Source organism: Myotis myotis, unplaced genomic scaffold (assembly GCF_014108235.1).
Source record: "Myotis myotis isolate mMyoMyo1 unplaced genomic scaffold, mMyoMyo1.p scaffold_m19_p_4, whole genome shotgun sequence".
In the NCBI taxonomy this organism is placed as follows: Eukaryota; Metazoa; Chordata; class Mammalia; order Chiroptera; family Vespertilionidae; genus Myotis; species Myotis myotis.
This window is the reverse complement of record NW_023416346.1, coordinates 119771886-119799157: the sequence shown is the minus strand read 5'-3', so window position 1 is coordinate 119799157 and position 27272 is coordinate 119771886. Positions and strand designations below refer to the sequence as shown.

At 42.3% G+C, this 27272-nt stretch overlaps 1 protein-coding gene and 1 pseudogene across 2 annotated transcripts in view; both read left to right on the top strand.

Moving 5' to 3' along the window:
- SMS (spermine synthase) overlaps positions 1-27272 on the top strand; it is a 72514-nt gene that overhangs the window by 36110 nt on the left and 9132 nt on the right. The window contains exons 8-11 of one of the 2 annotated variants that reach the window (XM_036304978.1): positions 9631-9745; positions 11309-11388; positions 17245-17360; positions 20235-20764. In XM_036304978.1, coding sequence (XP_036160871.1) covers positions 9631-9745; positions 11309-11388; positions 17245-17360; positions 20235-20274 — 351 coding nt within the window. In that variant the 3' untranslated portion in view covers positions 20275-20764. Of the gene's footprint in view, positions 1-9630; positions 9746-11308; positions 11389-17244; positions 17361-20234; positions 20765-27272 lie in introns of those variants that run through there. The other variant, XM_036304979.1, reaches the window with a different exon arrangement.
- On the top strand, positions 12666-16502 carry LOC118654264 (annotated as a pseudogene).

The window sequence follows — 27272 nt, the reverse complement described above, 5'->3', positions numbered from 1 at the left end:
GTGTACTTACAATAAGAAATAACTCTATAATTTCTGAATTTAATAACACTCATTCATTCTTTTTTCTTTTTTTAAATCCTCACCCGAGGCTATTTTTCCATTGATTTTTAAAGAGAGTGGGAGAGGAAAAAGAAATATCAATGTGAGAGAAGCACATTGATTGGTTGCCTCCTGCACGAGCCTCAACCAGGCCCAGGCTGGGGAGAAGCCTGCAACCAAATTACGTGCCCTTGACCGGAATCGAACCCAGGACCCTTTGGTCCTCAGGCCAATGCTCTATCCATTGAGTCAAACCTGCTAGGGTTCATTGTTTTTTAAAAAATATATATTTTATTGATTTTTTACAGAGAGGAAGGGAGAAGGATAGAGAGTTAGAAACATCAGTGAGAGAGAAACATCGATCAGCTGCCTCCCGCACACACCCCACTGGGGATGTGCCCGCAACCAAGGTACATGTCCTTGACCGGAATCGAACCCTGGACCCCTCAGTCCACAGGCCAATGCTCTATTCACTGAGCCAAACCGGTTAGGGCTCATTCTTATATAAAAGATGTCATGTACCATTTTATGACCTGACAACCATCACCTTTTGTCTCTCTACCCTGGATAATCTCTCTGTGCCTGGGTCTTTCAGAGGGAATTTGCTAAGCAAACTGGTTCCTGTCCTAAATTCTACTGTACTTGCAAGTCCACCCATCATTACAGTTTGTAGGATACATTTATATTATATTTTAGGATGCATGTTTGATGTTCATACCTGCAGTACTTTTTAGAACAATATAATCAAGCAAATACTTATTTTATTTGAATAAAAATCTTGTGTATCTCTAGATGTATAGACATTTTAGATGAGAGCTTCAGTTTGTTGATTTATAAATTACTCCATCCCATTGTCCCTAAAGTGTGTGCATCCAAATTTGATTTCACAGTACACACATGTTAATTTTTTAAGCTGAGAGAGGAATTATTTCCACATTAGAGTGCAGTTTTGACTGTTTTGTGGGCAAGAGGAAAAAATATACATTTTACTTATACTATGTGAAAGTTTAAAAGTGGGGGATTAGGTTCTTCAGAGCATGACAGATTTTTTCACAATGAGCTAAAAGTTACCATTGTTAACAAATAATGTTTGTATTGTTAGCCAGGCCCTCTGCCCTGGGTGTCTTAACATTGCATGCTCACATGTGTACCAAGCAGATATTATTTCTATTTTATGGATGAAGATTAAACTTAGAGTTTGAAGGACATTTATTCAAAGTTATAGGGTAATTTTAGAGGAGTGATTCAGATTCCTAATTCCTTGTATGAATTAAGGAAAATACGAAACAGAACCCCAAACCAAACCTGCAATACTGTGGAGTTGTGTATGTGGAGTTGTGCACTGTTATAATTAACTAGAGGCCTGGTGCACAAATTTGTGCCCAGGTGGGGTCCCTCAGCCTGGCTGGTGATTGAGGCCTATGGTGGGCTGGCTGGCTGGCTGGGGGGAGGGGCCACAGGACATTGACTGTGAGAGTGCACTGACCACCAGGGGGCAGCTCCTGCATTGAGTGTCTGCTCCCTGGTGGTCAGTGTGTGTTATAGTGACTGGTCAACCGGTTGTTCCAGTAGTTCGGTCATAATGGTCGCTTAGGCCCGTGGTTGGCAAACTGCGGCTCGCGAGCCACATGCAACTCTTTGGCCCCTTGAGTGTAGCTCTTCCTAAGCCTTAGGAGTACCCTAATTAAGTTAATAACAATGTACCTACCTATATAGTTTAAGTTTAAAAAATTTGGCTCTCAAAAGAAATTTCAATTGTACTGTCGACATTTGGCTCTGTTGACTAATGAGTTTGCTGACCACTGGCTTAGGCTGTATATATATATATATAGGCATATATAAATGGGAAGATTTACTAATGGCCTGGGAAATAAACCTTTCCACTTGAAAATCCATCTGAGGGCAGAGCACTGAAGGCAGAAGGTGACACAGACAGTTGGACATTTTAGAGAAGGGGAAAGTAGTATTTTTGAAATTGCTGGGCTCTTGAGGAAGTTGTTTGCCTGAACATATCCTTTTTCCCCTGTCTTCTTTCTGGAACAGAACAACCAGCAGGGGAAGCCTGTACAATTCTTCTGAGGCACACAGTTTTCCCAGCTCTAAAGGGGTGGAGGTTGCTGGTCTCCCTGGCAGCGGCAGACAAGCCCCTTAGGCATTAAAATTCTACCATCAACAAATCACCAGGACCTTGCAACTGTTTGTCTTTTGAAAAACAGAAAATTACTCTGATAACCTTGTATTAGAAAATAGTAAGTGTTCCAAAGCACTTATAAAAGAATCATTAAAATAGTACAAAAAGAATACTAAAAGCCGATTTCTGTATGGGCAAGATTTCCAAGTATAAAATAGTAGTAAGTTAAATCTGACACTTTATTTAAAGACATATATATTATGTGCAAGAAAGTTTAGTTCATAAATGTAAAAATATGAATCTTAAAGAAATCAGCATAATTTATTATATGAATAATTTAAAGGAGAAAATAATTGACATTAATAGATGCTAAAGTATTTGGGAATATATAGTCATTCTTTTTTTCAAAGATCAAAATATTTGTCTTATGACATCCAGTTGGCTTAGAAGTATTTATAAAATGTTTTAAAATTTTCTTTTATTTTTTCCATCACCATTTATCCCCTCTATGCCGTCTTCCACCCCCATCTCCACCCCTGTAATCACCACACTATTGTCCATATCCATGAGAGTTCTCTCTCTCTCTCTCTCTTTTTTGTTAATCATCACCCAAGGATATTTTTCCCATTTTTTTTTATGTGTGTGTGTGTTGTTTTTTTTAGATAGTGAGTGGGAGGGGGAGAGAGAGGGGCAGAGGGAAACATCTACATCTATGTGATGTGAGAGAGACAAATTGATTGGTTGCCTCCCGCACTCACCCTGATTGGGGCAGGGATCAAACTGGCAACCGGGTATGTGCCCCTGACCTAGAATCAAACCCTTCCATGCACAGGCTGGTGCTCTAACCTCTTAGCACACCAGCCAGGGCCTCTCTCTCTTTGATTCTTTTTTGCTCAGCCACTCTAACCCCCTCCAACCTCCCTTCCCCCACCAGAGCTGTCTGCCTGCTCTCTATCTATGTGTCTCTCTCTATTTTGCTTGGTAGTTTAGTTAAATTCCACATATGAGTGAAATCATATAGTACCTGTCTTTCTCTGACTGGCTTATTTCACTTAGCATAATGCTCTCCAGGTCCATCGATGTTCTCACAAAGGGTAATGAAATTTCTTTAGGTAAAATAAAATTGCAAAAGAAGGGCAACTACCTAAACATAATAGAAACCATCAGAAACCTAAAGATAATATTGTATTAAACTAGGGGCCCAGTGCATGAATTTGTGCACCTCGAAAGGAACTGTGAGCCGCGAGGCTACGGTGGGCACAGGGGTGGGTCTCGGCCCATCCTCTGCACCCTTGCCTGGCCCCTCCTGCCGCGGCCCCTGGTCCCCTCTCTGCCGGCAACCCCACTCCCGCTGCCACTGCTCCCATGCGCTGACAGCCTGCTATGTTTCACATATCATGTTCCACACATGCCCCCTGGTAGTCAGCGCACGTCATAGCAACCGGTTGGTTGGTCTGCCGTTCGGTCTGTTTGCATATTAGCCTTTTATTATATAAGACTAGAGGCCCGGTGCATGAAATTCGTGCGGGGGGGGGAATAGGGGGGTTCCTCAGCCCGACCTGCACCCTCTCCAATCCAGGAGCCCCCAGAGGATGTCCTACTGACGGCTTAGGCCCGCTCCCCGTGGTTCTCTGCTCTCTACGGGACCTGCCTGCTCCACACCATGGCGATGGGCAAGCAGGCCCTGCTGGGTGCTGCCTGTGGGCAGTGCTTGCCTGCTTGTGGATTGCCAGGGTGACTGCCGGCAGGCACTGCTGGGCGCTTGCCTGCTCCGGGTCACCACAGCAATGCCTGCTGGGCTCACGTTGCCGGGGTGACGCCGCCAGTGTCCTGCCCTGGCTGCTATGGGTGCCACCATCTTTGTCGTGGAGTGATGGTTAATTTGCATATTACTCTTTTATTAGATAGGGTGGTATCAGCCCAAGAAAGATTCAAACAAGTAGAGAATTTTTATGAGTTTATTTGAGCCATACTGACAGAAATTGCCAGGAAGCAAAATCTCAACTGATTGAGAAACTGCTCCTGAGCTTGGCAGTTTTGCACCTTACTTTATACATTAGACTCAAAGGAGGAGGCATAAGCACAGTTACATGAAATCCATTGGTGATAGATTATGGAGGTGGGGTAAAGCAAAACAGGGGGCAGAATCTCGGAGATTGGATAAAAAGTAAAACATACTTCTTTTACATTGGTGGGTATAGGATAGTTAACAGTTAACAACATGATAATAACAATGAGGGGTTTTGTGGCCTCTGCTCTGGTGCAGTGAAGGGGTCTGGAAAAAAAAGATATTACCCTGACATTCCAAAGGTATGTTATGGTAGATGCAAAAAAAACCCGACAGGCACAGTTAAGGTAAAGATTGACTTTTGTCAAGGGAGATACAGGCCTAGGACATGACTACCCACCATGACTGCTTTTAATTAGGAAGTTTTAACTTCATACCATCTTATATGTGGTTCCTTTAGGTCTCTGAGTTCGTAAGGCAGCCACACAGGCCTCCCCTGAGCCTGTCCAGTTTAGTATGTGGCCCCTTTCTCGTCCATAAGGGAAAAATACGTAAGGCATTTCCTCTGAAACTAGGGTGAGGATGCTTATTCCCTTTATTCAGCATTCTTTTTGAGGCTTTACATACTTCAGTAAGGCAGGAAAATGTAAAGAATATAAATATAGAAAGAAATTATTTGCCAATTGGTTAGAAGATCTAGGAAACTCATCTAGAAATCTAGTTGAATTCAGGAAAATTTGGTAAAGTGATTGCAGAAAGACAGACTTAAAAGCTCCTGCTATGCTAACCACAAAACAGTTTGAATGGAAATTGGGGTGGAGGGTAGATTGGAAATCCTATTTAGAGTAGTAACCAATTGTTAAATAACTAGGAATAAGTTTAACACAAATCCGGAGTATTGTGAGACTGATAAGAATTACGTTAAGATCCTATTGAAAGACAGCAACTGAAGTTTGAATCTGTGGAGAGACATTACATTTCTTGGATGAAAATATCAGAACAATGTCTTTCATCCTAATGATAAATAATTCTAAACAGAATCCCAAGGGAGTTTTTAGAATTTGACCAAGTGATTTTGAAGTTCATTTGTAACTATAAGTTTCTAAGAATAGCCAAGAAAAACATTTAAAATAACTGTAGTGAAGGGAGATTTGCCCTCTTGTAATCCAATAGGAAGTATGATGTAGACACAGGAAGAGACAGATAGATAAGAGGAGTGTCACAGAGGCTTGAACACATGCAGCTAATATGTGGTGTAAGGTGTGTTGACTCAGCTCAAAAGAGTCAGAAGGCTTTGGCTAGCAATAAATGAGATTTATTCAAGGGTATTAGGGTTTACAAATGGGACATTCAGGTAGGCAATGCCAAAAGTTTTCCAAAGCAGAAAGAAAAGCTGAGAGTTTTTATAGTAAAAAGTACATTCTTAAATAGAGTTCATCCTGCATTCTTAGCGCATGAGTTGGTTCAGGATGGTAAGCTTCACATGTCCCGTGATCTGGATAATGGAATAATTTCTTCTGGAGATCATTCATATGGTCATCTGAGGGTTTGATGTATGTGCAGGTATTGGTGCACAACCAGCAGATGTGTATGCAGGCATTGACGCAGGATTGGGAAGTTCAGAAGTTTTAGTTCCTAGGATAGTTAAGGCAAGAATACAGTCATTTGTGCCTCAGCTTACTTTATTTTGATAATTTAGCAGCTTGACCATAGTGACTCCATTTTATTTCTTCACTCCATTCTGTTTCTTCACTCCGTCCCTTCATTCTACTAATCATTTTGCTTGGGTAAAGGCGATTGAGTTGATTTAATAAGTGATGCTGGCATCATGGACTGTATACTAGTATATGCATGAGAACAAAGCTAATTAACCTTAGAAGCCATAGAAAAATCAATTTCAGATGGTTTAAGCTCTCTCTGTAAAAACTAATACATGGCCCTAGTTGGTTTGGCTAAGTGGGTAGAGAGTCGGCCTGCGGACAGAAGGGTCCCTGGTTAGATTCCAGTCAAGGGCACATGCCCAGGTTGCAGGCTCATTCCCCAGTAGGGGGCGTGCAGGAGGCAGCCGATCAATGGTTCTCTCTCATCATTGATGTTTCTATCTCTCCGTCTCCCTTTCTCCTCTCTGAAATCAATAAAAATATATTAAAAAACAAAAATAAAACTAATATTTATAGGAAAGTTTAGGAGTTGGGAAACATTTTTAAAAAGGACAAGAACCTCAGAAATTGTAATGACAACATAATACTGTAAACAAAACCAAAAGGCAGACTGAAAACAATACTGCTAACAAACAGGACAGGGACTTAATCTGTTTAATATATAAAGAGACCCTACAACATTTTTTTAAATTGTTTTATTGCTTAAAGTATTACAAAGAGTATTACATATGTGTCCTTTTTTTCCCCCCGCCCTTGACAATCCCCTGGCCTCCCCTACCCCCCAGTGTCTTATGTCCATTGGTTATGCTTATATGCATGCATACAAGTCCTTCGGTTGATCTCTTACCCCCCTCCCTCCTGCCCCCCAACCCTCCCTGGCCTTCCCGCTGCAGTTTGACAATCTGTTCGAGGCAGCTCTGCCTCTGTATCTATTATTGTTCATAAGTTTATAATGGTCTTTATTATCCATGAATGAGTGAGATCATGTGGTATTGGTTTAACCATATGAATTGGTACTTCTCAGAAGGCAGAAATCAATAACCTGAAAACGTTTTAAGACAAGATGTTCACCCCTATTGGTGGCACAAGAAGTTCATGTGAAAATATTAGCAAGGGATTTGATACAAATAGAAGAAGGGGGACAACAGCCAATGCTGGGAAGGATGAAAGGAAACAGTTGTTCACATGCATTGATGATTGGAGTGTGAATTGCCTTAAAAACTAAAATGCACATGCCTTTGTCTCAGCAATCCCGTGTTTGAGCATCCAGCCCACAGACAGAAAAGCATCTATACTTTATTATGGAGGTTTATTATGGCTGTATTTGTAGAGGCCAAGGCTCAAAGATGATAAGTGTGGAACATTTTAATGGAATGATACAGTTTTTACAAACATCATTACCTGGAATGATGTTAGGTAAATATTTCCAAGTTTAGAACAATGTGTGTGATCCTAGTTTTACAAAAGAACAAGCACTTGTTTTTATTTGCAGGTGAGACTTTATAAGAATCTTTATGAGCACAGAGAAAAAAACTTGAGATTTTTTAAGCACTTAAATGGGATTGATAAATAGATTGAAGGCAGCTGGGGTGTTAGTGTTAGTGTCTTTACTGTTTTTCCATGGTTACAGTTAAATGATGTATTAAGTGAAGCACATTATAAAACACTGGAGGCCCAGTGCATGAAATTCGTGCACAAGTAGGGTCCCTAGATCTGGCTGGCAATCAGGGCCCATCTGTGGGGCAACTGGCGGGGTGATCGGGTCCCCCGCTTGCACCCACCTAGGCTGGCCTGGCATCACCCGCTCGCCAGCCCCACTCCCTGCTGCTGCCGGTGGGGGCCTGCCGGCTGGGGGCAGCTCCTGCTTTGAGTGTCTGCCTCCTGGTGGTCAGTGCATGTCATAGAAAACGGTTGTTACACTGTTCAGTCAATTTGCATATTAGGGTTTTATATAGATAGATTAGGACCATAAGATTTAGTTACCTTAAAAGATATGACTTTCCACTGTGGAGAACAGTATGGCGTTTCCTCAGAAAACTAAAAATGGAGCTCTCTTTTGACCCAGTGATCCCACTTCTAGTAATATATCCCAAGAAACAAGCAACACCAATCAGAAAGGACATGTGCACCCCTATGTTCATAGCAGTACAATTCACCATAGCTAAGATTTGGAAACAGCCTAAGTGCCCATCAGCAGATGAATGGATTAGAAAACTGTGGTACATCTACATGATGGAATACTATGCTGCTGTAAAAAGAAGGAACTCTTACCATTTGCAACAGCATGGATGGACCTGGAGAGCATTATGCTAAGCGAAATAAGTCAGTTGGAGAAAGATAAATATCACATGATCTCACTCATTTGTGGAATATAATGAACAACATAAACTGATGAACAAAAATAGATCCAGAGACAGAGAAGCATCGATCAGACCGTCAAACCTCAGAGGGAAGACGGGAGGGTGGGGGTAAGGGGGAGAGATCAACCAAAAGACTTGTGTGTATGTATATAAGCATAACCAATGGAGACAGACACCAGGGGTGTGAGGGCATGAGTGGGGTGGGGTGGGTGGGCAAAGGGGGGATAAGAATACATGTAATACCTTAATTAAGAAAAAAAAAGCTGTGACTTTGAGTATATGTGTAAGAGCAGATCTGGAATAGATTATTTTAGGGAATTGTGGCAAGGTAGATTTCTTTTTTTTCTTTTTTACAAAAATATATTTTTATTGATTTCAGAGAGGAAGCGGGGGGCGGGGGAGAGAGAGGGAGAGGGAGAGAGAGAGAGAGAGGGAGAGAGAGAGAGAAAGAAAGAGAAAGAAAGAAAAAAAAGAAAGAAGAAGAAAGGAGGAAGGAAGAAAGGAAGGAAGAAAGGAAGAAAGAAAGACAAACATACATCAATGATGAGAAAGAATCATTTTTCGGCTGCCTCCTGTGGGGATGGAGACCTGACCAGGAATTGAACCGGGACCTCCTGGTTCATAGGTTGATGCTCAACCACTGAGCGACACCAGCCAGGCTAACCTTGATTTCTGATTTATTTGTTATATGTGATTTTTTTTTTCACAAATACGTATTTTGCAGCTAGAAAAATGAAAGACAAGGGAAATAACTCTTGCCTAGTTTAGGATGTTGCCTAGAGCCAGATGTGTCCCCAGCACTTCAAAGATAAGGCAACCCCCAAACTTAGTTCCTGAATTTACTATAGTGGCTCGATGAGAATTCCAGCTCTTAGCTTCTTTATTTACCTCCTTAATAACTCTGTTTTGGGAGCTGGCATGTATTACATGGCTTTATTACCGTCGGTACTCATAAATGTTAGAGGAAATTGAAAAACCTTAGGTTAAGAGTTTGGAGTAAAGTGCAAAAATACATCAGTAGACAATGAAGTTATTCAGTACTCGTGTAGAAGAAAAACTAAAAGTGGCTGAAAATACAGATAGTAGGAGAGGCGATATAGATTAGGGTTTCAGATAACTAGGTATACTTCTTGGCTCTGTTACTGGGTGCCTTTGGGTAAACTTTGTATCCTCGTAAGTTTGTTTTCTCCATTTATAAAACAGGGATAATGATAGCACTTGCAGAGTTGTTTAGATAAAATGAGATGGCACATGAAACATGTAATAAGCACTGAATTTTAGTTCTTATAGGCATGGGTGGAAGTCATTTTTATTCGTGTGGCAGGTGCTGTGGGATGTCAGCTCCAGCTTGAATTTTCCTCTTCCTCTACAAGTGTTTAACTATTTCCACATGTGTTGGCTCACCCGCATTATTTCTGTTCTTTCTGGAAGGTTCTAGTAGAGGACTGTATTCCGGTACTGAAGAGGTACGCCAAAGAAGGGAGAGAGTTTGATTATGTGATTAATGATTTGACAGCTGTTCCAATCTCCACATCTCCGGAAGAAGGTAGATTTTGTTTTGTTTTTAACCACAAGAACAGAAATGTTCATGGAAATGTTTTTCTTGGCACCATGTGAGAATGATAGGATGTTGGAGATTATCTAGTTAAGTGTCTTCATTTTTTTTAAAGGTAGTTAAACTGAGGCCCACGGTGGAAAGATGGCTGTATTTGGCTTTGGTCAAATCCTGTCCTGTTCCTAAATGAGCAAATTAACTGTCATTTGAAACAAACATGAAATAAAATGACTCATAATTACATCTCTAATACATTAGCTTGTTTGATAATTTGCCCTAGGTGATTTTTAACCTGTAATGGGACAAACTGGTGACCTGCCTAAACAGCGCCAGAGACAGTTCCTTTCTCAAACCCCAGGCTTGAAATCACTGCTGGGTTGGGGTTTGAGTGTTAATGATTTTTCTATAACCTTGTCTTCCTGCTGAGTTTTCAGGCTGGATCCCTATCTGATGACCTTTGCAGTTTCTCTCTTGGGATGTTGCTGCTTATCCCCCTTACTTAAAGCTGTCGTCTTGCAGATTTCAACCACTGCCTTTTGTGTCGAATCTTTATTGGTGTTGTGAGAACAGTGCTAAGTAAAGCACATTTGCTTTTGACCCACTTGGGTATGTGCACATGTGTACAAGATACCCAATTTATATATTCACTAGAGGCCCAGTGCACAAAAATTCGTGCACTGGGGGTGGGGGGTCCTTCAGTCCCGCTTGCCCCCTCTCACAGTCTGGGAGCCATCAGGGGATGTCCTACTGACGGGGAGCGGGCTTAAGCTGCAGTCAGGCCTCCTTCTGTGGGAGGCGACTAGGCGATCATGCGAAGGCAGCACCCCATCACCCCACTGCTGCTGCCACTGCCAGCCAGTAGGCCCTCGCTTCTTAGTGCTGGCCCTGCCCCCTGCCCACTGGTGGGAAGGGGGCAATCTTGGGCCAGGCCAGCTGGGGGAGGGGCTGTGGGAGGTTGAGGCATAGCAGGTCACACCCCATCTAACCTCTGCAGAGGCGTGGCGCCGGGACCAGGAGAGGAGGCAGCACCTCCGCTCCTGCTCCCGCAGCAGCGGCCTCGCCTTCGCTCCCACTCCTGTGGCGGCAGCCCCGCCTCCGCTCCCATGGTGGCCCTAGGCCAGGGGTCCTCAAACTACGGCCCGCCGGCCACATGCAAATACAAATATTGTATTTGTTCCCGTTTTGTTTTTTTACTTCAAAATAAGATATGTGCAGTGTGCATAGGAATTTGTTCATAGTTTTTTTTTAAACTGTAGTCCGGCCCTCCAACGGTCTGAGGGACAGTGAACTGGCCCCCTGTTTAAAAAGTTTGAGGACCCCTGGACTAGGCCCTTGTGGCCGCTGTGGCTTTGTCCGGATGGATGTTCGCTCTAATTAGCATATTACCATTTTATTAGTATAGATAAGTGAGAATGCATTTTCATTGATTAATAAGCTCTCCAATATTGGGTCTTAAGCTCAAGGCTCTTTCTTTGGTATTGTTGAGTATTGATGCATTTTGTTTCTGATGCATGCAAACCCATACTTAATAAACCTGCATTTTTCAACATCCAGATTCCACATGGGAGTTTCTCAGACTGATTCTTGATCTCTCCATGAAAGTACTGAAACAGGATGGGAAATATTTTACACAGGTAGGCTTCTTAACTGTTCCCCACCCCCCAAACTCTTAATAAGCATTTTCTATTTTGAAATGTGAATGCATGTTCATGCAATTTATGTCTGGTAAGGATAGAACAACATAATTAGATTATGATCTTTGAAGCAGTAAGTTTGTAAATAGCCGACCTGGCATCTATTGGGAATTAATCAGCTTTTGTATTCTGTTTGTTACCGGATTTATCAACCTTGGGCTCTGGCTGTAGTATGAGCTGCTGCCACGAGATGGAGACAGAGATTGTGATTTCCCCCTTTATAGGAAATCTACAATGAAACCTGCTCAAAGTCAGCTTATTCTTATAAAAGCAACCCACATTCAGTGAGTTGGGGAACTTTCACAAGTGGAGCTAGGAGGAAAGTGGAACTGTTTTCTTTCATTGAGAATATTTGTCCAGTGGACTGCCTTCTCGGAGAATTGATATCTCAATACGGAGGATTAATAAAAACACTACCTTAACAGATCACCATGGCCCATTCATTAAATATTAATGATCCAGGCCTTGATAACTTGCCTTTGCCAACTGACTTTTATGAAAAATCACATTATATGCTCAGGACTGTGCCATTTTCCAAGAAATTCAAAAGCTGTATTAGGACATGTTTCCTGTCCCTGCATTCATTACAGTTGGAGATGCCAGGCTATCTCATTTGATCATACCCAGGAATGATAAATGGTTGAATGTGTGATGGCATACATGGACTAAGGAGGTTGTAGGCCCTTGAAGAAGCAGTGGTCAAGTCAAGAGTGCAGGGTGGTTTGATTCTGGATGTACTGATATAGTTGCCACAGTGCAATATTTTTTTTTACTGCCAGGTGATAAGCTCAGAAGACACCCTTGGTTTACACCAAAGCATGTCAGACTCATAGGCTAACACTAACATGGGCCAAATAAACAAATTTAAGTTTATGTGGGCCTCAAAAAAACAGAAGCTTCAATTTTCATAGAAATACAGGTTTATTTCAATAGAGACATGCTGAAGACAAAGGGCTGAAATAAATGAGTCATCGTTAACATAAAATAATAGAACATTTTAATAAAAATTAATATTTTTTCTTGAACATTAACTTACCAGACACTGAATAACTGCACAAATTTAATAAGTATAACGCAAATAAACCTATTTTTCTTGTTCTCCGAAAGTGAAATATTTCCTGTTGCGCACACCAAACAGGTCAGTCCCAGACTAATGATGTGGCCATCGACTGCTAAACTATTCGCTGCTAATATTAGTGGAGAGAGGTGGTGCGCCTATGCGTAAGATGCATAAGGGAAGTGAATGCAACACGATTCTAGTCATCAGTCATTAGCAAACTTTGTAGTTTGTTATTAATAATTATGTATAACAGGATATTGTAAAAATTAAGTTACAAATTTTTTAAAAATTTTATTTTATTGTTTAAATTATTACAGATAGTAGTACATATGTCTCCTCCCCCCCCCCATTGATGTTTCCCCGGCCTCCCCTGCCCCCTGGCACATGCCCTCACCGCCCCCCCCAGGGTCTTGTGTCCATTGGTTATGCTTATATGCATGCATACAAGTCCTTCGGTTGATCTCTTACCCCCCACTCCCCAAGGGTTATGAAATTGTTATTAAAATGTTTCTTACATACTGTTATATTGGCTGGGCTGCAAAAATATTCCTTGTGGGCCGCATGTGTTACACCCACCTCCCTTCCTCAAGTGTGTTGCTTCGAACTGGAGTAAGACAATAGAATGGGGTGGTGAAGGCCTGGGGCAGAGGGTGGAGGCATATTAGAAGAGGTCAATGGGGGAAATAGGAGACATATGTAATACTTTCAACAATAAAGATAAAAAAGAAAAGAACTGGAGTAAGGTTTAGATGGGATGAAAGTGTTGTTTGACCTGTTGCTTGGTGATTGACAAAAGCTAAATGTTTCTGCCTAAAATTGCTTGCATCACAGTACCGAGTTCATAATGTCATTGGTGTCACTGTGACCTTGTCATTGTGCCACAAAGCTGGGGAAAGCATCATGGAGTGCCTGGATTTTGGCTCTGCTGGATGGGGGATCTGATCTGAATCTGGGAGAGAATTGCTTTCACAGGACTAGGAGGCATATCCTGAGTCTTGGCCTCCCTCCCTTTACTCCCCATTCCCCATTAAGTCTAGGTTTTTTGATAATGTATGTGACATTCATGTAAATTATAATGCAAAGTATAAGCAAACTCTGACTCCCCTAACTTGAGAATTGGACATTGCCAGTACCACTGACACATCTCCATCCCTCCCTAATCCATGCCCACCTTCTAGAAGTAAACTACCTTTAGTGTTGTTGGGTTTTTTATTCCTGTGCTGTTCTTTATAGATGTTTCACATATTTGTGATATACTAAATCATTATATTGTATAGTTTTCCTTGCTTTTGAACTCAATAAAAATGGAGTCCTTAAGGATGTATACTTTTGCACCTGCTTTTTACATTACAGAAGTAATACATGCTAACTGTTAAGTTTAAAAGACACAAGCAATACAGAAATCTAAAGTAAAAAACTAAGATTCACTTACCCACATCTAACATGGGTCAAGGAGAACTTTCTAGAACTGAAGCTACTGAATTGGGTTTTACTCCCTTGAAGTGCAACCCCCCCCCCATGGCCCCATTTTCCCCTTTCTCTCATCCTTAATAAGTGCTTAATTCTTTGCTATTAGATTTTTGTTCTGCATTTCCCATGTGTCTTTCTTAAGAAAATTTAAAAAAAAGTAGTTCTATTTAAATAAACAGGAAAGTGGAATGCATCATGTTACTTTTTTGGGTAGGTCTCTATTTGTGGTGAGTTTATTTTCTTTTTTAGCTGCTTTTTGACAGTGTTGGGGAAGAACAAATTGAAAGTATCCTATTTCCTTACCACATTCTCTGTGAGGAGGTTCTCCCGTTATCCCTCTGTGAAGAGAATGTGGTGTCAATTTTAGGATGGCAAGGGAAACCATTGAACTGTGTATGTCGGTGGCATTTCTATTCTACAGCTTCCCCAGGGGTGATGTGCTCTAAAAACAACCAGGCAGTGTTTTCTATTTGTGAGTCTTAAATTACACATGTGGTGTTTATATGCTCTCATGCTGAACTTGATGTTGAAACCAAATTATATGCTGGCCAAGGGCACTTTGGCCAAATCCCACTGCAGGACCTAGATGATGGGTTACTAAACTGGCTGGCACTGAAGGATGACGTCATGCTGAGCGAATGTGCTAAGTTAAAACCACCAAGGCCAGTTCTCAGAATAGTTCTGTCTACCGGCTTGCCCATGGCTGGCTCGTTGATTGGTTTTGAAAGATTATCCTCAAAAATGCTTACATCACAGGCTGTCTTAACTTGTGAATAATTTTCATCTTATATTGTACATGCCTATTTTTTGGCAAATTGACAGTGAGATTCTTTTGAAGAAATAGAATCAGCACATACATTCCTTAGCCCTCTGAATGTTATGAACTTCAGTGGTTAAAAGAAAGTAGGTGGTGCCCAGCCAGTGTTGCTCAGTGATGGAGCATTGACCTATGAACCAGGAAGTTATGGTTCAATTCCGATCAAGGGCACATGCCCGAGTTGTGTGGTCTTGATCCCTAGTAGGGGACTTGCAGGAGGCAGCTGATTGATGATTCTCTCTCATCATTGATGTTTCTATCTCTCTCTTCCTCTCCCTCCCTCTCTAAAGTCAATAAAATATGTTTAAAAAAAGAAAATAGGTGGCCAAAAAAAGAAAGAAAACAGGTGGCATTAAATGCCTATCTTATATTCTAAGTCTATTATGAAAGCACTTGGGGAGATAATGTGCTAAAATGATAGACCCTACCCCCAGCCTACTAATTGAAAATTTGTATTTTAGCAAGATCACCTATGATTCCTGTGTACACTAAACATTGAGAGCCACTGCTTTCCAGTGCTGGTTCTCCTTCAGAGAAGGCCCACAATGGCATGATCCTGAAGCCCCACTTCCACAAGGTCTGGCAGCTGTGCATTGTCACATGGTTGAACCACCACATGTGGGATCCAACAGTGCAAGGCCCAGCAAGCCAAAGCATGCCCTGTATCCAGACCCATACTGTCCATGGAGAGATGCCCCACAGTGAGGTACCTCAGCACAGTGTGAGCCAGCAGGGGCTTCAGCTTGGAGGAATTAGAGTGACTGGCATCCATAAAAAGGGTGGCCCGGACCATTGGGATCTTGGTGGATCCGAGGAGGCAGAACAAGTCCACTGAGTCCCTGCAGGCCAAGCTCATACTCTTCCCCAGTAAACCCGAGGCCCCCAAGAAGGGAGACAGTTTTGCTGAAGAACTCAAGTTGGCCACCCAGACAGGATCAGTCATGCCCATAAGGAATGTTTACAAGAAGGAGAAAGTCAGGGTCATCACTGGAGGAGAAGAACTTCAAGGCATTCACCAGTCTTTGCGTGGCCTGCGCCAGTGCCCAGATCTTTGGCACCTGGGCAGAAAAAGCCAAGGAAGCCTCAGAACAGGATGTTGAAAAGAAAAAAGAAAGTGCTGTTGGCAACTTGTGATGAAAAAATAAAAAGTTTAGAAGCAGTGCTGTAGAACCATGCAGATGAGGTATCCATTTAGCAGCTCTACCATGTCTCTTGGCCAGCATCTCTGATTCTCTTCACCTTTTTTTTTTTTTATTCTCACACAGTGGCTGCTGCAGCTCCAAATGTTACATCTAGGTTATAGGCTAGAAGAAAATTGAAGGGGTGGGCCACTGTTCATTCTTGATTGTCCAGAATAAAATACTTTCCCTGTAGCCCCCTAGTAGATGTCTACTGTATTCGTTGACCACCCTGATCTGCTTGTGAAGTAGATCAGAGGTGGCAAGCAAGGCAGAAAATTTAGAACAATGAAGTCAAGAGAAAATGTTTGATAAGGACTGGAACTGGGCAATACCCTTAGTGTATCTATCGTGAATGAACTTTTGCTCTCTTATGCCTTAAGTCAAATTTCAGGGAAAGCATGGGGAGTAAATATAGTTCTATGCCAATATCTTAGACTGTTATGATGGTCATAGTTTAAGCCAGTGATGCTCATATTGTTGGTTGATTTTTTTTTGTTAAATGGCATTTAAATATATAAAATAAATATCAAAAATATAAGTCTTTGTTTTACTATGGTTCCAACTATCAAAAAATTTCTATATGTGACACGGCACCAGAGTTAAGTTAGGGTTTTTCAAAATGCTGACATGCCGAGCTCAAAAGGTTTGCCATCACTGGTTTAAGCCCTCTAGAAACAGAGAATATTACATATATATCTATCTATATCTATATCTATATCTATATCTATATCTATATCTATATCTATATCTATATCTATATCTATATCTATATATACACACACACACACACATTTTTTTTAATTTGGAAAAAAGGGGAGGAGGGAGGAGGGAGCCGGCCCTCAGCCCCCTGGGAAAGGGGCCGCATCTGCCGCCACCCACCAGAATATATTTTTGACACATTATTCTAAACGCAGTGTGACTACTGGGAAAACTTACATTGAATGGGTTTTGTGTATGAATCTTTGCTATTGCATGGTGTTGATACAAAGGCTGTGTCCCTAAATGAGAAATTGGTCTCACTTGTTTTGTATTGTCTCATCCTCTAATCATTTGAAATGGCTTGGTAAATGAGGTAGAAGAAGAATGAACTAATGGATCTATAAATAGAGCTCAGGGCAATTTTTGAAAGTACAGAAACCATATCTCATTTTCAAAGACGAGCTTTTACCGAAAGCTAGAATTGGTCCCATTTATTAGCGACCTTCAAATGAGTGGGACCCTCAGTGGACTCCAGTATCCCATTGTTTGCTTTTCTCTCTTTGATTTAGGGGAACTGTGTCAATTTGACAGAAGCCCTGTCACTCTATGAAGAACAGCTCGGACACCTGTATTGTCCTGTGGAATTCTCAAAGGAGATCGTCTGTGTCCCTTCATACTTGGAATTGTATCCTTTGACCTGATCGTTGTGTTGCCAGATCAGAACACCAAGTCAATCCCATGCCAGCTTAACATTTTGAATAAACAGAATTCTCTGTAGTATATGAGGCCCCAGTTTCCAAGCGCAGCTGCACATTGGAAGCCCCTGGGATCTTTAAAACAATACTGATTCTTGGGTCCTGCCCTCAGATTCTGGTGTGTGGCCTGCTACAGCTCCCAGTTGGTTTTCATGTTCAGGCACCACTGGTTCTGACAGGTGGTCCCCAGCCCTGCAGCATCATCTGGGAAATAGTTAGATGGGCAAATTCTTAAGCCCCACCCGGCCTGCTGCCCAATGAGAAAAGCTGGAGCTGGTGACTGGCCCTCCAGGGGATTGACGTGCACATTGAAGCTTTAGAACCCCAGCTGTTGCCGGCAAAAAGACTAAAGACATGCCTTCTACTTTTATCTTACGATGATCCTACTTTACTATCAGTTTCTACACGTGATTCTGATTTGCAATAGAAATCGAGAGCTAGAAATAATGTCGGGGTCTCAAACTTAACGTTGATATTCTCTATTAGGGCCACTTAGTAAATTTAATCCCTAGAAATAAGAAAAGAACTGGGGGGTGGGCAGACCAGAATGAGAGCATTGCCACTGGAAATTTATAATAGGTTTCCTCCTCCTCAAAGGCACACTGGAGGGTGCAGACAAAGCATTGCTTTCTTGAGGTGGCGGAGTTTCCTGTGATTGCTGCTGGTCTGCAGTGAGGCCCGGGCCTGCAAGGTGGGGCAGGTTCTGACAGACAGGAGGCCATAACCTGCCCCCCCCCCCCCGCAGGGTCCTCCCTGGGATGCTTTGAGTGCTCTGTGCTTGCTGGGCCATGTTCTTCCTTGCCTGTGGCAGACTTTAACACCTCTCCCCCTACCAACCATCCACCTTCATCAGGGCTCTTCTCTAGAGCATTTTTACAGTCAGGTCTGTGTTTCTCTCTGGAAATGCAACCAGACAACCAAGGGGTCCGGGCTGCCTGTCACTACATGAGCCAATTCAGCAGGGACAGGGCTGAATCATATATGAGTGTTTATTCCAATACTGCCGGCAGGATGGGAGAGCAGTAGGTCAGCCACAAAAATCTGCTCTGCCCCCCACCATAAGCCAGCTGCTTATATTGGGTAGAAGGGCAAAGATTACGTGGGAAAGTAGGAATTACAGGCATGGGAAAGTGGGCACGGGATAATCATACAAGTCATGGGGGCTGCGGGGGGGGGGGGGTGTGGTCACAGAGGGCAGGCACCTCACGGTGCCCCAGGACCAGATTACAGGCAATAGAGGCTGGGGTTGTAAAGCGCAGGTGCCTCCAGGACTAGATTGCTTCAGCCACGAGGTTGTAAATCTTTCCATAATGATAGGCAGTTCTCAGGACAGGAGGATGGACTGCATTCCGATGTTAGCTCCCCTGTCCCAGGGCGTACAACTCCCAGCCTGGTTAGAATGTGTTTTCTCTACTCAGAACAGAACCATCACGGTTAACAGAGCATGATTAAGATTTCTTATCATTATAATTAGTTTCCAATATTCTATTTCTGCCCCTAACAGAAAGACTTGAGAAATCAGTTGATAGCATTTGGAAAAAAGGCTTCAGCTTGGGCCCCGGCTCTTCTCCGTCCTTCCACCTTTTTTTTTTTTTTCCTCTTCTTGCCACCTCCCACATTCTCCCCACTCCATTTCTCACCTCCCTCTTGTTTGTGTCTCTTCCTCCCACCCTTGTAAGAATTTCCTAAAACATCTTAGAGATCTTGAAAGCAGCACTATTACCTTTTCTCCGCACACCCCTCCCCAACTCAGTGTCATAGGTTGGTGAGTGTCCAGGCTGCCAAGTGGGTTATGGAAGAGGCCTTCATTCTCATTGCCTCAGTGCTGTCAGCCAGCAGTTTTTAGCCAGGGTGCCGCAAGAACTTTTAAAACCTGCAGTCCTGGCTAGTCAGGGCCACTGACCTCTTTTCCCTTAGATTGTCAAGTAAAAAAATGACAGCAGCCAACACAACAGTAGCCATCTGGTATGAATGAATCGAAATGATACTTCTTTTGTCAGATCGGCAAAAAGTATAACATAGTTTTTGGTGTGCCGCAGAATTTTAATAATTAGTAAAATGTGCCATGAGATGAAAAGGATTGAAAATTGCTGCTCTAAGCGATTTTTGTAGGCCAGCAAATTGTTAACGTAAAAAACATTTAAACCTGTAAAGAATTTTGTGAGTTAATTTGAGCCATACTGTCGACAGTTGCAGGGAAGCAGAATTCAACGTATTGAGATAGTGCCTCTTATAATGGTGGGTCTTTTACCTTGTTTTATACATTACAATCAAAGGAGGAGACATAAGTGGGGTTAAGTGAAATTCATTGGTGATAGAGTAGGGAGGCGGGATAAAGCAAAGCGCCAGACCTCTGGGATTGGATAGAAAGTAAAATGATAGACATGCTTCCTTTACACAGGTGGATAAAGGATAGTTAGCAGTCAACAAATAGCAAGATAATAACCATAGGTGTGTCCTGAGGGGTCCGGAAAAAGGGAAGTTAACGAGTGGCCCTGACATTTCACAGGTAAGTTATCTGGGATTCAAAAAGTCAATAGGCTCAGTAAAGATCTTAGTTGATCTTTGTCGGGGAAGATACTGGCCTAGGACATGACTACCCACTATAAGCTGCTTTTTTCATTAAAGGTTTTCATTTCAGACCATCCTCTGTGGTTACTTTAGGTCTCTTGAGTTTGCAAGGCCGCCACGCAGGCCTTTCCTGGGTTAGGCAGTTTAGCATGTGGCCCCTTTTCGTCCACCACATTTTAAGCGATAACCTGTTCTTCGAATTACCTGTTCTCATTCCTTGACTCCTTGTCCAGGTGGGTATTTTACACTGTTTGGAAGAAAGCTAAACCTTGAAGATCAATAGCCCCTCATCATGTGTGCTACAAATAGCCTTCCTGACCTGCACATGCTATATATGCCATCAAAATGAGTCAGGCAATTGATTGTGAATTCCTTCAAGTTTTCTTTTTTTATTTTTTAATTTAAAAAAAGGCAAATGGAAAATGTATATTTTGATGACCTAGGGTGTTATTTTTTGAAAGTCAGCTGAAGGATGATTAGCTAGCATAGCAAAGGCTGCTAAATGCACTGAACCCTAGAATGTGATTTTTTTTTTACTTTTTTTTTTTTTTTTTTCTGTGTGGGCTGTTTTCGTTTTTGTTTTGGTAGACTTTGAATTTGGTTGTTTGGAGGAATGAATATCACTGTTTTATTCTGGAGGGGAGTTCTTGATGGTGTTTCTTTCCCAAAAAAGGAATTGACTTACGTTAAAATTTGGTGCTTTTATGAAAGTTAAAAAAAATTAATCAGCAATGCTTTGATTAAAATTACAAATGAGAAATTTCATGTGTCTGTTCTTTTATTTCAGTTAGGTCTCCTCTTTCTTACTTCCTACTGCACAGAGCAAAGGTGTCTCCTGGTCTTTTTTTAGTTCTCTTTTATCACTCCCGGTGTCATTTATCTCTTTACAATAGGATGGCCTTAGGGCCTTTTTTGAACAGTAGTAATGACTTCCATTTACCATTGTGGTAAATGATACACACAGCCTATTACATTCACCAGTTCTTCATTATAAAATTGACCTGAGGGTAGGAAAAGATTTGGCCTTCCTGTGAAGTTGAAAGTCAGAAGCTTTTTTCTGTCCCCCATCTTACTTGTGTGTTAGATGTGGAAACAAAGATCAGTTTGGATGGCTGCTGTGAAGCTTGGGGAAGATTTTTGGATGCACAAATAGATGATAGTTTGTAGAGAGACCTGCAACCAGAACAACTTGAACTCGCCTAAGGAAGTGCTTGTAACTACTAGCTTGGTGTGTTTGTGGGAAACAACCCACATCAGAGGTGAGGGTATGTTGACTTGGCTGATTAGATTATCACTGAGTATGGGGGTACGTTCTCTCTTCCCGTGACCAGCGCCGAAAGAGAGAACTCGGTGGGTGGGGGGAGAGTTCAAGAATCTTGAGTAGAACGCGATGAGGGCTAAGGAAGAATGAAAAACGATACTGAGACAGAAATAGAGGGAAAAGCTGGGCCTGGGTGTGGCGTCTACACTGATAGATGAACAGAGCGCCAGCACTGAACTGCGTGTTTAATTTATACTCCCATACACCAGGAAGTTACCTCAGTCCTGGACGAGCCAGCTGGTGGGCTTGAGGAGCAGTCAGGAACCTGAGGGCGTGGCTCCACCTCAGGGCCCCTCCTACAGGGCGGGGCCAGTCAGAGGGAGGGGTCCTATTCATTCCTGGTGCTTGGCTGGATTTACAATAAATAAAACCCACTCCCCAACACCTGGGCAGCAAAGGTAAGAGTCAATGCTGAGAACACATCGCCATCTTGGTTAGATGTGTATCCAAGGATCGGCTCTGCCAGTCACCTTAGGTTCAGCTGACAATATTATAGGAAGCATGCCCATGTGTCTTCCCTGGGGGGCCCTCTACAACTAAATTATGTTGTTTTAAAACAAAAGGTTTATGCTTTATCAATAGAGCTCATTTATGGGGAATTTACAGTAAGCAAAACATTAAAAATGAAATATTCAATGTTCCTTTTGAGATAGAATTAGTGACAAACCAGAGCATTCTTCCTCACAGGATAGGTTTATGGTATCTGGCAGATAGTCTTTAAAAATGAGTGTGTGCCTACTATTTTTCTTTCTATTAGATTGTCATGGAAGAAGAAACAGTAATATAATAAGAGGAGTTAAAATCATGTTGGAACTAGATTGGCTTTCAGCAAGTATTTTTCTTGTGCCTAGAGAAGTTAAAAATGGCATTGATAGAAGTTAAGAATCCTACCCACCCCTCAAATGCTTCTATAATGCTTTACAAAGGCTCTGTAAACTGTAAAATTAAAAAATAATGCTATTACTGTTCAAATTCTGTTTTGGGTTAATAGAATGGGATGATTCCCACTTTAGAAAAGAATCCAAGTATATCTGGTGTCTGGAAATAGTGTTTACTGTTACGTGGGTATGGCTTTATGCTTGAGGCCAAGGCTCAATCCACTGATAAATCTGGTGACATACAGGTCCTGCCAAGAGCTTAGAGATAGAAATGAGGTGGATCAGGTTGTGCCAGGCCATGGAAGATGCATTCAGGGCAGAGTAAGGAATGTAGTAGGGCAAGAAGAAAGGAATGGAAATACGTATTTTTTACTTTGGGTGAGAATGGTAAATTCTGACCCTACCCATTTCTCTGTATTGAAGAAAGGACAATTTAGCCTGATTGTTTTAAAAGAAAAGCATGCACATTCTGAATTCTGATAATTAAAAACAACGTCCACTTTTGCTGTATTTTTTAAGGAAATGTGATAAAATCTGAGCACTCTTATTTCACTTTAATGGCTATAGTGTTGTAGTCTCCTTTATAATCTAAAATTGGCCCAGCCAGAGTAGCTCAGTGGTTGAGCTTCGACCTGTGAACCAGGAGGTCATAGGTTCGATTTCTGGTCAGGGCACATGCTGAGGTTGCAGGCTCAATCCCCAGTGTAGGGCATGCAGGAGGCAGCCGTTGAATGATTCTCATCATTGATGTTTCTCTCTCTTCCTCTCCCTTCTCTCTGAAATCAATAAAAATACATAAAAATAAAATTGGGCCGAGGCCGGTTTGGCTCAGTGGATGGAGCGTCGGCCTGCGGACTGAAGGGTCCCGGGTTCGATTCCGGTCGGGGGCATGTGCCTGGGTTGCGGGCGTGTCCCCAGCGGGGGATGTGCGGGAGGCAGCTGATCGATGTTTCTCTCTCATCGATGTTTCTGACTCTCTCTCTCCCTTCCTCTCTGTAAGGAATCAATAAAATATATTTAAAAAAAAATAAAATAAAATTGGATATGCTGTAGTATGAAGATACCACAGCATATTCGGTTTTTTTAAAGACAAGAAATATGGCTGTAGTTTAAATTCTCTCCAACTCAGCAGATATAAAGAAAAAAAGAAAATGCTATTTTCTCTTGAAAGTGTGATCGAATATTTTAAAAACGTGATTGGTGTGTGACTGGGCTGGAGGAAGGCTGGTTAATGGTGCATTTTACTGGGCTGGAGCAGCGCTGATGTCATAGTGAAAATGTGCTACTGTTTCCCGTGCAGTTGAATAGTCCCCTCTTTGCTTGCGTTAGCTATTGCTACCATAGAATTTGCATTGCTCTCAATAAATTGATACATTTCATTCTGTTCCCATGAGTTGTGGGACAGGGTGAAGGAAGTGTGTAAGTGATGTTATATACCACTAGAGGCCCGGTGCATGAAATTGTGCACGGGTGGGGTCTGGCAGGCCCACCCTGATCAGGACTGATTGGGGGAGGGGCTGTGGGTGGTTGGCCGACTAGCCCCACCCTCTGGTCGAACTCGCAGTCGAGGGGACAATTTGCATATTAGCCATTTATTATATAGGATTGGCCTGTATTTGAGGTTCTAGAGCAGTTCTGCTAAAAGTGAAGTCCTTCATTTGTTTTCTAAGCACTTGTTTTTTTACTTCTGCTGAACTTTTTTGTTCTTGACAAGGCTTTCTCCGTGAAGGAAGCAGTTCATTGATTGATTGTGGTTCAAGTGCTTTATCCAGTCTTAGAATAGCACTTTGCCGTTGGGTTGCATCATATTTTAAAAAATGTTACCATTTATTTTTAAAAAATATTTTAAATATTTTTGTGTGTTTTTTTTTTAAAGGGAGAGGGATAGAAAAACATCAATGAGAGAGAAACATGGATTGGCCAATTCCTGCATGCCCCCTACTGGGGATCAAGCCGCAAGCTGGGCACATGCCCTGACCTGGAATGGAACCTGGGACCCCTTGGTTCCTGGGTTGACGTGTTCAACTACTGAACCACACTGGCCGGTGCACAGCCACATTATTTGATAGGGGTTGCTGTGTGGCCTTGAGAAAATAATCTCCTATTATCCTGTCACTGAGTGTCTTTTTGTATCAGATAATCTTTACCTTCCTGTGCTTTGGGTTAATAAACCACTTTCCTTTACATTAGCTTGCTCAGCCTAAAACTAGCTTTGTGAATTCGGTGTTAATGTCACAGAGTAGGCTAGCAGTCAAAATGTAAAATATGCCTGGGGTCCCATGGCTATTAACCATTTTGAGTCTAGGTTCCAGTATTCGGAATTTGCCCTCTGAAAGCTGACATCAGGGTTTCTTATCCTATTTTGCTCCTCGGACTCTGGCAACCTGGTGAAACTAGCGAGCCCCTCCTCAGAAACATGTTTTTAATACATAAAGAAGAAATAATTCGAAGGAAACAAGTTATATTTTTTCAAAAATTTATGATTTAATATTTGTGCCTTAATAACTTGTTACACAGCTGGATCTAGTGGTGGGTTGAATGCCATATTAAAAATATACATATATATATATATATATATATATATATATATATATATATTTTTTTTTTTTTTTTTTTTTTTTTTAATATATTTTATTGATTTTTTACAGAGAGGAAGGGAGAGAGATAGAGAGTTAGAAACATCGATGAGAGAGAAACATCAATCAGCCACCTCCTGCACAGCTCCCACTGGGGATATGCCCGCAACCCAGGTACATGCCCTTGACCGGAATCGAACCTGGGACCCTTCAGTCCGCAGGCCGACGCTCTATCCACTGAGCCAAACCGGTTTTGGCTAAAAATATATTTTTTAATTGGTTTCAGAGAGGAAGGGAGAGGGAGAAAAAGAGAGAAACATCAGTGATGAGAGAGAATCATTGATCGGCTGCCTCCTGCACATCCCACACTGGTGATGGAGCCTGCAACCTGGGCATAGTGCCCTGACCGGGAATCCAACTGTGACCTCCTGGGCACATGCTCAACAGCTGAGCTACACTGGCCGGGCTGACTACCATATTTTTGAGGTAGTAACGAGCACAAATATTTATAAGATCTGTAGCAACTGAAAAAATGATGACACAAAGTCATAGGTACTGCCAATACTGACATGGTTTGCCACCTACGTTCATGTTTAAAGAAAATGCAAAATTTCAGTGAGTGGTTAGTGAAAATGAGGATAAAAATGTTTCCCCATCCAAGTTTAGGGATGTACAGAATTCTGTCCATAGATCCCAGGTTAAGAACCCCTGACCTATAGTTTTTGCTTTCATAGTATTTAGGTGGTGGGCCAGGGTAGCTGGGTACTTTTCACCTTGATGTCAGAACCTCAAATCAGTACTGGCAGATCCGTTCTCCTCGGCCAGGATCATTTAAAATCTCAATTACCTGGTGTAGTCATTCCACCGATTTCTGCTTTATTCATTATTTCAAAAATGAGAAATAGATCGTGGGCAAAAAATAGTTCCGTGCTTTTGGAAAGCTATTTGAGTACTCTTTGGATGTGATTTTCCTGGGAAATCAGATGATAAATGTGACTGGACAAGTAGGCTCTTCTCCTATACTGGGGTCCCGGAGATCCGCTGGCCAGTTCATTAATGCAGATGGTGTCCCCTGGCAGCATCCAACGATGTGGTGGTCATTTCTGTGCGGGATCCCTTTATGATGAAGCATTAGGGAACAGGCCCCTCTGCAACTCTACACAGGAACAGAACAGAATCAGTGAGTCAGGGGCTCTCCCAGGTAAAGCAAGCGGAACCAGTCCAGTCCATATTGACAGAAGCCCTCCAATATCCGGAGAGGTGTATCCTAGAGCTGGAAGCCCAGGATTGTTTGTCTAATGTTTTATGTGTGTCGTAGGCACTTAGGAGTTAAAGTGCACTGTAAAGGCCAAGTCTTAGAATTCTATTTTCCAAGTGGGACATGGGGGAAATAGGCTGGTGTGAAAAAATTACACGGAGTTGGGCATGTTCAAGAAGAGAAATAGCCGCCCTGACCGGTGGCTAGAGCGTGGGCCTACGGACTGAAAAGTCCCAGGTTCGATTCCGGTCAAGGGCATGTACCTTGGTTGTGGGCGCATCCCCAGTAGGGGATGTGCAGGAGGCAGCTGATCGATGTTTCTGACTCTCTATCCCTCTCCCTTCCTCTCTGTAAAAAAAGTCAAAATATATTTTTTTTAAAAAAAGAAGAGAAATAGCCTATGATGATAAAGGGAGATGTGCCTGCGTCTTCATGCAACAAGGAGCAAGAATGTCCCCCCTGCCCTAGCAAGACTGCGGTCCCAGTATGAGTGACAGCACTGTGTAGGTGAAGGAAGTCTCTTCACTTGGGTTCAAGTCTTTTGGGGTTCCTTCTTGCTGCGCCCAAGGGCTGAAGAGGAGCAGAAACTCCTGTGTACAAAATTCAGACCAGAAAACCGGAAGTGTAGGATCTGCCGCCATTTTGGCGCCAGCCACTTCTGTATCTTCTCTTTTTCTTTGCTGTTTGTTTGCGCTCCACTGTCAGCAACCCTTGGTGATGGCCCACCCATTGGACAGAATGCTTGCACTGGGGTTCCCATCAGTCCCTGCAGGTCAGGCAGCAAGGCCACTGGTCCTGTCTGCTCGAGGGATGTGATAGCAAGAGACTCTGATTGATCCTGGATGCTTGTGATTAGTTTGAGCCTGGCCCTAGGCTCCAACTGGGTAAATCCAGGTTAGATTTATGCACTAAAATATTTCACCGTAGTAGTGAATTGTACTAGTAAATGGCTGCAAGAAAATTGGAAGTCATGAGGGTGCATGGAAAACAGATATACAAAAAAATGGGGGACAAATAAAACGGATAAGATGCTTACTGTAGAATGCTGATTACCAACTAGCTAAGGGGGAGGGAGTGCTGCAGTTGAAAAATTAGCATTTTGTTGGCACAGTGAAGACTGAATCAGGCAAAAATCATCCACTGGTGAAAAAAATCTTGGAGATGTTGACAAGGAGCATATTTATGTGGCTTTGTTTCCCACAGATTGCTTATGAGCTGCGTATCAGTTTCTTATTGCT